At 32.6% G+C, this 16,261-nt stretch overlaps 1 protein-coding gene across 1 annotated transcript in view; it reads left to right on the top strand.

Annotated features, from left to right (window-relative positions):
• Nucleotides 1–16,261, top strand: part of ARID2 (AT-rich interaction domain 2) — a 159,463-nt gene that overhangs the window by 96,526 nt on the left and 46,676 nt on the right. The window contains exons 7-12 of the mRNA XM_063074980.1: nucleotides 5,338–5,404; nucleotides 5,501–5,751; nucleotides 6,081–6,177; nucleotides 6,264–6,473; nucleotides 7,316–7,483; nucleotides 14,595–14,676. Coding sequence (XP_062931050.1) covers nucleotides 5,338–5,404; nucleotides 5,501–5,751; nucleotides 6,081–6,177; nucleotides 6,264–6,473; nucleotides 7,316–7,483; nucleotides 14,595–14,676 — 875 coding nt within the window. The remainder of the gene's footprint in view (nucleotides 1–5,337; nucleotides 5,405–5,500; nucleotides 5,752–6,080; nucleotides 6,178–6,263; nucleotides 6,474–7,315; nucleotides 7,484–14,594; nucleotides 14,677–16,261) is intronic.

The following is a 16,261-nucleotide window of genomic DNA, read 5'->3' as shown; positions in this document are numbered from 1 at the left end:
CATGAGATTGCAGGTATCCCTTCGACATGATGATTTCCATTACTTTGGGCATTGCCCTGATGCTTAGTGATGTTGAGCATTTTTTCATTTACCTGTTGGCCATTTGTATATCTTCCTTTGAAAATTGCCTATTCAGCTCCTTTGCCCATTTTTTAATTGGGTGACTAGTTTTTTTACTGTTGTTTGAGTTCCTGTGTATTCTGGATATTGATCCCTTGTTAGATGGATATTTTCTTTAGTTACATATTATTTAATTGCTGCACTTTTTTTTTAACTTCTTGAGGTGGTGCTTAGATGACAGATTTTTGTTTTAATTTTTTTCTAATATATACATTCTAATACATATATTTAAGACCACAAAATTCCCTCTAACCACAGCTTTAACCTTATTCTGCCAGTTTTGATATGTCATGTTTTCATTGCAACTCAGTTTAAAATATCTGCTCATTTCCATTTTGATTTTCTCTTTGATACACTGGTTATTTCGAAAGGAATTTTCTTAATTTGGGGGAACATATTAAGTTATTTTAATTTTCTTTTTATTAATTTCTAACCAAATTTTACTGTGCTGAGAGAGAATGTATTCTGTATAATTTTAAGCTTTTGAATGTTTTCATTTTTTATTTTGAAGCCTAGCATTGGTCAAATTTTATAAACACTCTACAAGTCTTTGAAAATATTATATTCTGATGTTGGGTGTAGATTTCTGTATATGTCAGGCCAACACCATTAATCATGATGCTCATATTTCCACATCAGTACTGGCATTTTTTTCTGTTAGGTCTTTCATCTATGTAGAGGTATGTTAAAATTGCCCATTTTGATTGTGGATATGACTCTTTCTCTTTGTAGTTCTATAATATTGTGTTTTAATATTTTGAGACTGTTATTTAGTGTACACAGATATAGTTGTTATCTTTCTGTCAATTGAACTTATAATAAAGTGTCTTTCCTTTTGTCTTTAAGTTTTGTAGGGTTTTTTGGTCTTGATATCAATATAACTACATCAGCTTTCATTTGTTTGTTGTTTGTATGGTTTATATTTTACTTTCAGCCTTTCTTATCTGTATATTTTTAATGAGATTTTGTAAACAATATGTTTGGGCTTTATTTTTGTTTTAGTTTTTTTGTTTGTTTTTTTCTACAGTGAAAAACTTTTGTTTTTAAATTATTTCATTTATTTTCTTTACATTTAATGTAATTTTGATGCATTTGTGTTTAAATTTAAAATGTTTCTAAGTTGTATGCTTCTTTCCTGTTCTTTTTTTTCCCCTTCCTTTCTAATCTTTTTTGGAGTTGATTTGACTGAGTATTGTTTATTATCCAATCCCCTCAATATTAGTTTGATATTTATGCACATTTTTCTGTTCTCTTATCGTTGCAGTAGAGATTATAATTTGAATGCATACTAATTTAGTAAATTAGTAGTTTTAGCACTTGCCAAATAATGCAGGGATCCTAGAACAACTCCATCTCCATTTATTCAATTTAAAGCTATATGTTAATTTTGTTACATATGAATTGGCTCTTTTTTAGATCATTGGTTTTAAACTTTTTTCTTGTCTAATATCAGCATATACTATAATTTTCCCTCTATAAACTGCTTCAGCTTCGTCCCACAAATTTTGTTATGCTGAGTTTTCATTGTCATTTACTTCAAGATACTTTTTCATTTTTCTTGTGATTTCTTCTTTGATTCATGTTTTATATAGAAGCATGCTGTTGAATTTCCTACTATGTGGGTTTTCCTACTCACCTTTATCATCATCATCATTGTTGTTTTCTAATCAAATTGCCTTGTTCTTTAAGAATGTGATGACTTCAGTTTTTTGAAGCATATTAATACTTATTTTATGGTCCAGTTTATGGTCTTTCTTGGTGAATGTTTCATGTGCATTTTAAAAGGATGTGTTTTTTACTGTTGATGAATGTAGTGTCTATTAATAACATTAAATAAGTCAGGGTGGCTATTGGTGTTTTTGAAGACTTTTGTATCATTACTGCTTTTCTATCTAATTGTTCCATGATTCGCTGAGAGTGTTGAAACCATCAACTGTAATTATGAATGTTTATAATCCCTTTCAGTTCTGTTAGGTTTTGCTTCATGTATTTTCAACCTCTATTATTAGCTGCATACACCTTTAGGATTGTTGTTTTCCTGATGAACTAACTTTTTAAAAAATATTATGAAATATTCTGCCTGATTTCTGGTAATATACCTTGTTTCAAAGTCTACTCTGATAATAATTAAGGTATACCAGTTTTGTTATGACTGAAGTTGTCATGATGTATTTTTTTCTATCTTATACTTTTCATTTATGTTTTTATATATAGTGTTTCTTATAGACAGCATATAGTTGGCTCTTGCTTTCGTCCTCTCTGAAGTATGCTTTCTTTGCCTTTAAATCAGTGTGTTAAGACCATTTACACATTATGAAATTAATGACTGGGTTAGTTTAGGTCCTCAGCTTTTATTTTCCTGAAAATTTTATTTTGCCTTTATTTTTGAAGGATATTTTTAATGGATACAAAATTGTAAGTTTTAGAGTTTTAATTATTTGAAAGATAACATTTCATTGTCATCTGGTTTGCATTGTTACTGACAAGAAGTGAACTTTGTTCTTATTGTTCTTCTATATGTGATGTTTCTTCCTTCTATTTTTGTTGAGACAGATTTTTGTCTTAGCTATGTGACTTGTTCCCTAGTTCTTTGTATGTCTACTAATTTTTCATTAGATATGGATATTGCAAATATTACATTGTTGAGTGAATTTTGGTGTCTTTCATGAATGTTGGACTTGGTTCTGGCAGGCTGTTAGTTGATACATGGATCAACATAGTAGGGTTGTTTTTAAGCTTTGTTATGACATGTTGATTAACCTTTACTCTAGGGCTAATTCGTTCCTACTCCTAACATTGGTGTTTGAGGGATTTCTACTGAATGAGCAGTACATATAATTCAGTTTTCTCTATTTATGGAATTGTTCAATTATAGCTCCTCAATGGTTTTTCTCTCCACATTTTTGCCTGGCATTGTGGAATTTGATCACGTGTACTAAGCATATGTGTAGCTTAGTCCTTAGCAGCAGACTCAACACATCACTCTGCAGTTTCATGGAGCTCTTTTTCCTCATAGCCCCACCTCTGTTAGCCCATTTGCTCTTGAATTCAAGCTGCCTTGGCCTTGTCAAGCTCTGCTCAGTCTCCTCTGCTTAGCAATTGCTGTGACCTCTTGGGTTTCTCTTCCCTATGCCTTACCTAGAAATTATGTCTAAGTTATAATATGGGGCAATCATTGGGCTCACCTCATTTGTTCTAGTGACTACAGTCTTGCACTAGCCATGTCTAATCTCTGAAAACAGTTTTTTCATACATATTGGTTTATGGTAGGATGACTACTTAACACTGTTATGATCTAAACAAAGAGCATTTTTCCTAAATTTTAATTTTACATATATTTTTATCCCATAAAAACTTTTTTTAGTGTTTTATTCATTAAACATTTATTTGGGTTTAATCACATTTTCCTTTTTCATATATTTTTCTTCATTGCAGGTTTGCAGATCATGAACTTTCTGTTTTTCATTTGTCAAAAAATCTCTTTAACCTTCATTCTTGGAGAACACTTTATAAGAATTCTAGATTGGCATATATTTTCTTCCATTACTTTGAAAATATCTCATTGTCTTCTGGCCTCCATTATTCCTATTACAATGTCTGCTGTCATTTTAATTGTCCTTTTCAGGGTTCTCTGTCCTTTTTGCCTATCTGCATTGATGATTTTTATCTTTGTCTTTGTTTCTCAGAGTTTTATTATGATGTTTGTACACATTTTTATCATTCTTTGAGTTTGGTGATGTCTTTTAATTGTTTTAGTAAATTCTATGCCCTTATCTCTTCACATATTGTCTATTCTCTCTCTTTCCTTCTAACTCCAATTATTTATATGTTAGAACTTTTTACTGTATACCCTGTGTCTCATGTGCTTTTTTCTGTTCATCATTTTTCTCTTTATATTTCAAAGTTGATAATTGCTTGTTCTCTTTTCTAGTTCACTAATTCTCTCTTGAGAATTAGTTAATTTTAATCTGTTGTTAAACCCATCCATTATGTTCTTAATTTCAGTTGTTCTTTCAGTTCTAGAATTTCTATTTGATTTTTTCTTATAGTTTTTATTTCTTTTGTCAAAATTTTGTCTTTTTGTTATTTTTGGATTTATTATCCATGGTCATTTTAAGTTCCAGGTCTGATATCTTTATTATTTGAATTCCCTGTGTCCCCTTTTTCTTGGTTAATGAACATTGTTCTTTTTTCCTTATGCTTAGTTCTTTTTTATTGTTAGCAAACATTGTTTATCATATGGTTTTTGTGCAATGAATTCCTTTGGTGGTTTCGTGAAGCCCATGAACCTCTTCTCAGACTAATGGCTTTAAGTGCAAAAGAACTTAGATTCCAAAAACAGCTGATTTGAAATATACATACTATAATGTTTAGAGATAAAAAGCACACAAATAGTCACATATGCTTCCTTATTAGTCCATAAGTAACAGTTAAGTGGCATAGGCAAAGTTCATTTTCTATAGATATATAAATGTAAAGGTATTTGTTTTTTAACCTGAAAAAGAATATGAAACAGGTGGGTGGATTTTGGTTCATCTCTTCCTACATATGGATTAAAAAATAGTTTGTAGATATGGAATACAGAAAGCAGCTTAAATATCTGGGTTACCAATTTAGGAACACAACTTCCTGACTTACTGTACCTCAGGCATGTCTATAAGTAGGAATACTGTGATTATGTGCAATTTACAGGTGAGATTAATACCTCCCATAATTTTTTAGTACTAATCAGTGTAAAGACTATTTCTAGATGTTTTCTGTAGCTGTAAATGTGATCTGAAAATATCTGTGATTCATATTGGTGACACTGTAACCGGTACTACTATTACTGTGGTTAGTTGCCTAACATTTAGGGTAAGAAAATACTAAAGAAATGCTCAATTTTAGTTAAGGTTTAATGAACATAAAGATGTCATTTTTTTCCCCCATCCAAGTTCACAGACGTCCTAATTTCTTTCACAGAGCGTTTAAGGGTCTAAAAAACCCCTGGTCTAAAAAAGATACCTTATTGTATATAAGCATCTTGAACTATAGAAAATCAAGCATTTATGTCAAAGAAATGACTACTCCAGTACCTGTTAACTCCATTATGACCTGAACAATAACCACATGAACTAACAGAGAAGATAGAAATTTTATATTGTGTGTGACTATCTTTAAAGTAATAGAAGAGTTGTTTCAAAAATCAGAATTAAAAATAATGATTTCTCATTACAGTTTTGGAAAGACATTGTTGATGATAATGAAGTACGTGACCTCATTTCTGACAGAAACAAATCTCATGGTAAGTCAATGAAAGCAAAATTATGAAGTAATTTTGAAATATCAGTAATAATAAAGGAAATATCAATTTAAGTGAAATGTATATTTTTTATTGTAGAAGGTACATCAGGAGAATGGATTTGGGAATCTTTATTTCATCCACCACGAAAGCTGGGCATTAACGATATTGAAGGACAGCGGGTACTTCAGATTGCAGTGATTTTGCGAAATCTTTCCTTTGAGGAGGGCAATGTTAAGCTCTTGGCAGCTAATCGTACCTGTCTTCGTTTCCTATTACTTTCTGCACATAGTCATTTTATTTCTTTAAGGCAATTAGGCCTTGACACATTAGGAAATATTGCAGCTGAGGTAAGCATGTGATAGAACCTTAAAATAGTTTTTATAGTTAGCAACATTTACTTTAAAATTTGAGGATGTGGCATTTTATAGTTGCCTTATTTACAGAATATTAAAAGTTTACATGTATTTGTTTCTAAAAGTGGTGGTGTAGAAGTATCACACACTTTTGTGGAAAAAAAGAAATATTTGAAATGATCTTTCAAATTTAGTGATGGCTTGTCTCATGATAATTATACTTTTTGAAGTTATTCGACATTGTTCTGTTCATTTTAATTAAATTTGAGATATACACCTTGGAAGAAGCATAGCTCAACAATAGTGTTCTTTCTTTTTTCCAGCTTTTATTGGACCCTGTTGATTTCAAAACTACTCATCTGATGTTTCATACTGTTACAAAATGCCTAATGTCAAGGGATAGATTTTTAAAGATGAGGGGTAAGTGCTTGCTTAAGTTTTTCCTTGTTTAAAGTGAACAAACTTTATCATTTGTCAAAAAACAAATATATGTGTGTGTTTTTCAGGCATGGAAATTTTGGGAAATCTTTGCAAAGCAGAAGATAATGGTGTTTTAATTTGTGAATATGTTGATCAAGATTCCTACAAAGAGATCATTTGTCATCTCACTTTACCTGATGTGCTGCTTGTAATCTCAACACTTGAGGTGCTATATATGCTCACTGAAATGGGAGATGTCGCTTGCACAAAAATTGCAAAAGTGGAAAAGAGCATAGGTAAGACTAGACCAAAAAACATTTAAATTATTTTCTTTTTGAGGAAAAATATAAATGTGGTGCTATACAGAAACCTCAATTGATATTTGGGGTTTATCATTTTATTTTGAGGAGTCATTACCCCTCAGACACACTTGTGTGCATTGCTCTTTCTGCCTGTTTTAGATGAGCAAGAAACATCTATTGTAGAGATCAGGATTATGTGGCAATTGGTAATCCCTATTCCTTCTCTTGATTTCTATTATTATATATGAGAGTTGAAATCAACAAAACTACTATGTCTGACTCTGGGAGCAGGTCTTTCTGTTTCAAATGGTCAGCTACTACTATTAAACTACTAAAGCTGAGTGAAACAAACTTCCTTCTGTTCGTAGAAGTTGCTGATAGTGGGACTATCCTTAAAAATCAGTGAACTCATGTCCTTAGCAGTTGTCAGTTTTAAACATACCATACACATGCCATGTTAACATTTTGCTCAGTGGTTAAAATTATGTCTTTCTTGGATATAAATGCTAATGTTAGAGTTAATAAAGATTTAGTTTGAAAATTTATTATTATGAAATTAAGATGTCACTTTTCTTAAGAGTTGTTATCTGGCTATACATCAAAATCAGTTGGGAAGCTTTTTGAAAATACAGAGATCCAGCCCCCACTCCAGAACTGCTAAAACAGTATTCAGAAATTGACCCTAGAAGTCTTTTTTAAAGATCCACAGATCATTCTGATACACAATGATTCGTGGACTGACATTTGAGAAGCAGTATTCTGTATGTGTTCTCCAGTGATGACATTGTTTTATAGTATTATTGACTAATAACTATTGGTTTTTTAATCTATTTTAGACATGTTAGTGTGTCTGGTTTCTATGGATATTCAGATGTTTGGCCCTGATGCACTAGCTGCAGTAAAACTCGTCGAACATCCAAGTTCCAGTCATCAAGTTTTATCTGAAATTAGGCCACAAGCTTTAGAGCAAGTCCAAACCCAGACCCACATAGCATCTGCCCCAGGTTAGTCTTTTTACATGTTCTTCTTCAGTGTGGTTATTGGTGTATAAGATTTAATACTAAGGATAAATTTAAATATGCGGTACAGGAAACTGATATTTTACAGTAGACTAGGCTAAAGGAGAATTTGGATATGTACTCTAATTTCTTAGATATTATACATTCCAGGAGTATACATTCTAGGAGTAGTAGGATAAAGGTGAGCACAAAGGAAGAATAGTGTGATAGAGAAATCAAGGTGAGAAGGAGTTATAGAGTATGAGGGATTAAGTACGCACAATTGTGATGGCAATAACAAGTACCCCTATGAGCTTATTATTTGTGAAATTGGTTATGGGAAGTCGACATAACAGGAATATTATATTATATTATACTACCTTATAATTTTTTCAGACAGTCATTAGGGTGTGTAAGTGTAATACCCCTAACACCCTTAAATTTTGGACCCAGAACCACAGAGTCAGAGCCTAGGAGCAGGTGCATGGACATACATACACAGACACATATACAGGCATGTATACCTGCATGTGTGTACCCTTCCTAAGGTCCTTTGGCTTGGTTTAACTCAAATATCTGTGATTATAGTACAGACTTGTCTAATAACCAGCCTTCTCGTTAGTCTTTGGACTTCTTTCTCCTGGCTCATTGTGAGTCATCATTTTTGTATTTTAGCACAGTTGGCCTTTTTGTAGAGCGCTTTCTCTACCTTCATTTGTCATAACAAAAGCTATCTATTTTTCTTCTCAGCTGCCCTTTCGCTTCCTATGCTCCCAATTCCTATATCCCCAAGATACTTCTCTTTTTATTTTTCGAATGGAGGACACTCGTTTGCTCAGTTGATCTCACCTCTTACTTTGCAGTTAATACAGAGGCTTGTGTAAAATGAAGTTCAACTTTTTACCACTTCAGTTACAAACTTCTTAGCATCTAAACTCATCCTCCTTCAACCTCCCCTTCTCTCAGAAAGAGATGCTAACTTCTTCTGAATCTGTGCTCTGAATATCAGTCTTTCCCATCTCCTTGTTCCATATCTTAAACCATTCTTTTTTCACTTCTTCATTTCAGCTAAAAGTATATTCAGGTCTTTCTCATCCTCCGTCACTACCCCCAAACTAAAAATCTCATCATCCTTAATCTTTAACCATCAAATCTTGTTAGATCTTCCTAAATACCCTGGCCTCTTCAATTGCCAGTGTTTATGACTCAGTTCAGACTCATCATCTCTCTCCAGCTATCTGTTCTCCTTATATTCATTCGTGGTCCCAATCTCTCTTCTACCCTAACTCACAGTATTAAAATTATGTACAGCAGTCCCACAGTATTCATGGGGGATTTCTTGTAGGACCTCCCACAGATTCCAAAATTCATAGATGCTCAAATCTCTGATATAAAAGGACATAGAATTTGCACATAATCTGTGCACATCCTCCTTCATACTTTAAATCATCTCTAAATTATTTATAATACCTAATACAGTGTAATGCAAATAGTTGTTATATTGTATTGCTTGAGGAATAATGGTAAGACAAAAAGTCTGCCCATATTCAGTACAGATGCAGTTTTTTTTTCCTGAATATTTTCAATCCGTGGTTGTTTGAATACACGGATGCCGGCGGATACAAATAGCTGACTGTACTCTATTTACACAAAGTATATAACATGTATCAAATATTTCATTGATTTCCATTATGTCCCTCTGCACTATATGTTAGAGTTATGTATCATATGTGCATTTAACTTACTTGAGTCTACCTAACAACTGGACAAATAGTAGAAGGCAAAAAAATAGGTAATTTTGACTGCCAGTCTACTCAACAAGCAATAGATGTTAGATAGCCAATGCATATTAGGGAATCTTTGGTCAGAGTATTAATGGTTTCTAAACCTTAACGAAGAAATGAAACAGTTTGTGTTGCCAGTTAAGTGGGTGGTAAGGATATGTTTTTATCCTCAAAGAAGAAACTGAAGAGTAAATTAATTAGTGCCATAGAGAAATGGCATCTAACAAAAAGGAACTGATAAATTGTCAGTGAACTGTTATAGGCCATTTGAGGAATTTTCAAGAGTGATTTTGATGAAAGCTACTCTTTTTGCCTTATGATGACTTTTGACCTTAACAGTTCTTTTGACCTCAACAAATGAACCCACTTGCCAACCTAAGATTTGGTCGTCATTTGGCAAATGGACAAAATTAAACACTGAGTTTGTCACTTATTCATCTATGTAGTAATTCATTAATAGAAAAGGAATTAGACCTCTGGGACCTAAAAGAGTTCATTTTTGAGTTGGAGAGCACTTTATTACTTATACTCACCCTGAATGACAACTTTAAATAGTTTAGCTCCTTCCCACCACACTCCCCACAATAGTTCAATGCTGCTCTCTTATGGAATGGTCATCTTCAACCTTTTTGCTTACTTCCCGTCATCCCTATGGAAATTTTGTTACCTCTCACCCATTTTTAGGTTGACGTTGAAATTTCATCATAATTTAAATAGTTGCAAATAATATATTTTCTCGATGTATATATAGTCAATTGACTTTCTAAAATAAAATAATTACAACACTTTTTGTATCTAGTGGAATCTTGATACCATCATCCATTTTAACAATACACAAACTCTTCAACAACAGAAATTTTACAATATCCTTCTTTCACCTTAATCTCATATTGTAATATCCTCACAGAATTTCATCCTAATGTGTAAAAGGTTTTATGCTTAAAGTCTTTTATTCATCACCCTATCAATACTTTTCAGCTATAAAATAGACATTTTAAAGTTTTTTTCAATTAATTCCTTGTTATTCTAGAAGGCCCTAAGTGTTTAAAAATTTATTTTATCATTACAAGTTTTAGTAATAAACAGTACATCAAATAACAGTAAATACATTACAAGTTTTTATAACTAATTATTAAAAAGTAAAATTATTGGATGTGCACCTTTTAATGAGTTGTATGGGACTTTTTTTTCTAATTCTCTAGAAGCTATCAGTCAGTGTATGTCTGAATGAATATTATTTATTGCTGGAATTAAACTGGAATCAGCATCACTTCTATTCCTATTTTCCATTTTTATAGCTATAAGTTGAAAAATCTAGTTCACAGCAATAAATAGATGAGAATAGTGCTTATAGTTCTTTGAATTTCATCAGAATTATTCAAAAAGTATTGGTTTTTTTTTTTTTTTTTTTTTGGCTTAACAAAAATTTATTTTTCACAGGGAAATTGGGAAGTCCAAGATCAAGGTCTGACAGAGTTCAGTTTCTGATGAGGGCTCTTCCTGGCTTGCAGATGACTGCCTTCTTACTGTGTCCTCACAGAAAGCTAGCTAGCTCTGGTCTCTTTTCCTTTTCATGAGGACATCAGTTAATGATCATCTAACAACTTGAGTTCTCCTTTGTTTTTGTTGAAATCAAAGAATTAACAAGTATGTGACTTGTAAGAGTATTTGATGCTCGGACATTAGAGACTTTTTTTTTTAAGTTTCTGGAAAATTAAAAAGATATTAACAGATTATGTCTATAAATTATACTTGGTATTCTTTTACTTAGAAGCACCTTGTGTAACCTAATATATTCAAAAAATAGCACAGTGATTCTCAAACTTTAGGGTGCACCAGAATCACCTGATGGGCTTATTAAAACACAGATTTCTGGGCCTCATACCCTGGGTTTCTGAAACAGGTGGGACCTGAAAATTTTCATTTTTGACAAGTTCCCATGAGATGTTGATGCAGCAGGTCTGGGGACTATATTTTGAGGACTACTGGGTTAGGAAAAGTGAAATATTGTTCATTTCAAGACCAATACAATATTTTCGATATTTATAAAGTGCTTTTTTTTATCATGTTCTTTCAATACATTTTTGTGAAAACCTTGGCACTGCAAATTTACTCCATTCAATTTGTGGAAAATGTCTGCCATATAATATAACTGATAAAGCTAGTTTTTATTATTAAAAACTCTTGCTTAATCAGACTCACTTTCTGTTACTTAGAAAAAGTCCAACTTTGTTTTCAGTTCAAGAAAGTATGAGATGTGTTTCTGTGACACCTTCCTTACTTCAGAATTCTGAGTTAAACTTGTCATAAGTTTATCATCTGAATTAAATAAGAAACCTTTGATATTTACTTAACATATTTTCTGTGCTTTTGCTTACACAGGATTCTGTCTCAGAAGTAATGCATGCTTTGACAGTACTTGAGGGAAAGAGGAGTCAAGGACATTAAGCAAAATTGTCATCACTATATATATCTGTATATCTATCTCTCTCTATATATATCTGAATTCAAAACACACCAAAGGACCAGAATGCCCCAAATGCCCAACTTTGACTTCAATATATAAAATACTGGCATTGACAGGAAGACCTATCATAATACCTTTGTTAAGAGGTGTTGTGGACACTAATGTTTCTAATTCTCCCTTTGGTGTTTCAGAGGTTTTTAACACCATAATAATAATAGCTAACGTTTATATAGTGCTTACTTTGTGCTAGGCATTGTTTGAAGTGACCTACATATAAGCTCCTCAAATCTTCATAACAACCTATGAGGTCATTGTACTGTTACTTTTCCCCATTTCATACAGAAATTTAGTAACTTGCCCAAAGTTACACTGCTAGTGAGTGATGGAACTCTCTGGCTCCAGTTATATATTTAACCATAATTCTGCAGTATTGTAAAAGATGGATGAGAGTTCAGCCTTTCTGTTCCAGAATGATAGAAAAACAAGTTGTCAAAGAGGAGGTGATATTCTCAGACAAAGCAATTTTAGGAAGGAGTATGTTCAAAAGTTGAGTATGTGGAAATTGATTCCTTTCAAAGTATAAGTAAGTGCCTTTGAAGGAATCCCAAGGTCTGTGCTTCTCAGTTTTGTAGCTACGTTTATAGTAATGTATGTTTTCAGTTTAAATTCATAATTATGACTTTAACATCCTTCTTTATACATTATTTATAAGGTTTCTCATATTTCAACATAATTTCTAATGTTTAATAGAATTGATTGATAATTGATTCAGGAAATTTCAGTCTAAGTGTAGGATATACTCTTTCATAATACAAGCAATAAAGGTAAGAAGATTTCTATATAGGTTCTGGCCCTAGAAAGGTATTTTCTGTAATGGTATCATTAGTTAAGAAGGAGAAGAAAGATATGCTGGAATTGCCAACAGGATAAATTTTGGTTCTAATTATTATGTTCTCTTAAGAAGCAGCATATCACAGTATGACCGCTGAAATGCGGTAGATCTGGATTGACATCCAACACTTCTAAACGAAGGCTTTCCAACTATACCTAGCTCTGCTATCTCCATCATGTGTTCCTGTGTGAACTTAATCTCTGATCTCTGAGAAAATCTTTTCTGATCTATAAAATAGGGATAATTAAACTTAAACTTCTAAAGATTAAAACAAATAATGTAAATATAAATGGCTTAATACAGAGTGAGTGTTTAAGTGGCTGCGATTAGTTATTATCCCAAAGAAAGGCTGGGGCCTCATCAACCATCATGATTGCTTTAGTTCATTCACACATTTGTCCTGTGGAGATCCTCTAGTTCCAATGAAATTCATTTGTTCTATTTGAGGGTTCTGAGAAGTTTTACTAAAATGTCATCTGAAAAAATAGTGGGTACATTTTGTATGTTTAAAAACTACAAAATAATGCTGATTCAATGATGAAACAGGATAATAACTTTTAATTTACAAATATGTAAGATTCATACTTATTGTTTATTATGATAATAAGACATTTATATTATATTATCTTCTATTTATATTATCTTCTATTATAGTTTTCATGAGTTTCTTTGTAGAGATCTCTTATTTTTTTCCTACAGATCTATTCAACTTGTTAGAAATAGTAGATGATTTACTTCATTCATTCTTTGGCCTTGAAATGGTTTTAAGATATACCATAAGTGAAGTCTTAGATATTGTATGTCTTTTTTTCTTTTTTTATTAGCATATTCATTATTACAAATCATACTTGTTCTTTATGCCCCTTATCCAATCCTTTGCCTCTCCTTCCCTCCTCTATTAAACATAGATTTGTTCTCTCCATCTGATAGACTAACTGTTCCTCTGTTGATTTGTTGCCTAGATGGTCTGTCCAGTACTGAGACAGGTGTGGTGAAGTCCTCCCCTATTGTTGTAAAGCAGATGCTTCTTTTCTTACTCTGGAGTGTGCTTTGTGGAGAGAGGACCTCTTCTTAAGTCTGGTGTGCCATCTATACGGTGGCTGTGACTGCTGCTATAGAGACTAACTGCTTTTGTGGCAGCCGTGGCAATTGTGGTGGCTATGGCGGGCTACCCATGTGGAAATGGTGTTTTTGGTGTGCTCTTTACCTGATTGTGGTATCGGTCCAGCTTCGCCAGCTCCGTACCTCAGGACCTTGGCAGGGCCCCTGTATGTGTCTTAATAGCTAGTACATTTTTACACACCATATTGCCTCTTTCAGGACAAAAAGTATACTTCAAAACTACTATTACAACAGAATTCTTCCCCCCCCCCTCCCCGCCCAAGAGAATAATCCATGAAAATTCTTTCTTGAATGTGGGAGTTTAAATAAGTTCAGCTTTGTTCATCTTATCCCAGAAATTTTATATATGCCACTTGTAGAGTTAATATTAATCTGTTAAATTCGGAAGTGAAGGTATAATTTCTGATGCATTCTGCTTTTATAACTGAACTGAGAGATGCTTATTTACTTATGCCCTGGGCTAGTTGTTTTAATCACTTTGAGTCTCATTTTCCTTATGTGTACTTACCTCATGAAAGAATTAAGTAAAATAATATATGTAAAGTATTTAGTTCAGTGTCTGGCCCACTGGAAAATAGAGTTTATATTAGTGAAATCATCCATATTATTGTTGTTATTGAATGATTGCAAAGTTAAACAAAAGTTTATATGAAGCATCTAAGATAGTGCCTGGTATATGTGCTCCAATACATATTAGTTTCTTTTTCTAATTTGTATATTTTCATATGTTGATGTACTTTCTTAAGAGGTATTCATTGTGAACATTAATTGGTTTAGTGTCCATGAACTAAAAGTGGCATATGGTGACTTTTTAAAAATGATGTAGCTAATGTATTTTTATTTTTTTTTTAGCTTCCAGAGCAGTTGTAGCACAGCATGTTGCTCCACCTCCAGGAATAGTGGAAATAGATAGTGAGAAGTTTGCTTGTCAGTGGTAAGTGTTTTATTTCTACTAAGGCTTTATCCTTGGGAAGAATAAAGCAAAAGAAAAGAAGGAAATGTATTTGACAGTTATCCAGAATATTTTATTCTGTATTTCTTTTTAGTTACAGTAAAATATCATTTATAAAAAGAAAGGACAATGTAAAATCACTTCACCTTTATTTTGGAATAATTTGAAAGAAAAATATTAATCAGAAATTTCAGAATTAAAATAGTCTGACTAAAATTTCATTAAATTGCTCCATTTAATTTCTTTTCAGAGTAAAATTTATGTTAAAAAGTTATCTTTGACTTTGTAGAAAATAAGGTTTGTCATATTACAAAATTTGTTCTTCAAAATTAATGTTTTGTTAAAATTGAATTGGACCGACTTTAAGTAAAACCAGATTTTGTTGTTAATGTCTATTATTTTCCATCTAAAGCAAGACCTCTTATTCATTGATAGTTAATTTTTTTCTTTTTGTGAGTAGTGAGGGGAAATTTGTCAAACGGGAGAATACCCAATTTGTCTACCTTGAAATAAGCAACTTGACAATAATATTTTCTTGAGAAGATTGAGTAGTCATATCTCAGCTATTTTGTCATAGGTAGTTGCCTTCACATTATTTATGAAGTTCAATTTAAATTATTTAGAAGATTAACAGATTGAAGTATAAGATCACTTTCCAATGATATTTCACTGTAAAAAATTTCTTTCCTTGATCCCTTTTCTCCCATTCTCTAAGATTATTTGTCTCCCATTCCATGCTTCTGTCACTCTGTGTTCCATGCATTTGGTGCTTTCATATCTTTGTTCCTACTTTAGTTTTCTCCAGACTTTACTATTTTGCTTAAATCAGATTTATGGTTTTAAATCTCTCTAATTATTTGCTTTTCCTCACCTTCAATATTTTTACACATTGACCCCTTATATTTGAGGAATCTCTTCCAATATTTGGAAATGTTTGTCTTCCATGTTGCAATTAAAATGTTTTTTATATCTAGTCTTTTAAAAATCTTGATATACAGGGCCGGCCCGTGGCTCACTCGGGAGAGTGTGGTGCTAATAACACCAAGGCCCCGGGTTCGGATCCCATATACGGATGGCCGGTTCGCTCACTTGGGTGAGCGTGGTGCTGACCACACCAAGTCAAGGGTTAAGATCCCCTTACCGGTCATCTTTAAAAAAAAAAAAAAAAAATCTTGATATACTAAGGATTATGAAAGTTGGAAAGAGTATGTACCATAATCACTATAAAATGTGTACATTAGGCATAGATTTGGTCTTATAAATCACAGTTGCTCATTTCTGCCAGTTCTTGGAGAGGGAGGGAGAGTCATTTTGCAATTATTTTATCATAATTATTTTTTGATTCAGTTCGCAAGAAACAGCTGTTAAGTTGGTCTGTTATGCATAGTGAGTTCTGGAAAGAGTCCTATAAATGTATCTAGGCCTCCAATCCCAATTTATAGATGAAAGTCTCTTTAAGAAAAAGACAAAGTAAAGTTTGAATTACTTTGTAATGGATTAACAAATAGAAAGAAGTATTTCGAAATGGGGAAGTGGGCAGCATGGGAAGTGTTGTCTCAGGGATTAG

This window comes from Cynocephalus volans, chromosome 12 (genome assembly GCF_027409185.1).
Source record: "Cynocephalus volans isolate mCynVol1 chromosome 12, mCynVol1.pri, whole genome shotgun sequence".
Classification (NCBI taxonomy): Eukaryota; Metazoa; Chordata; class Mammalia; order Dermoptera; family Cynocephalidae; genus Cynocephalus; species Cynocephalus volans.
The sequence above is the reverse complement of the archived record's forward strand: the minus strand, read 5'-3'. Positions and strand labels throughout refer to the sequence as shown.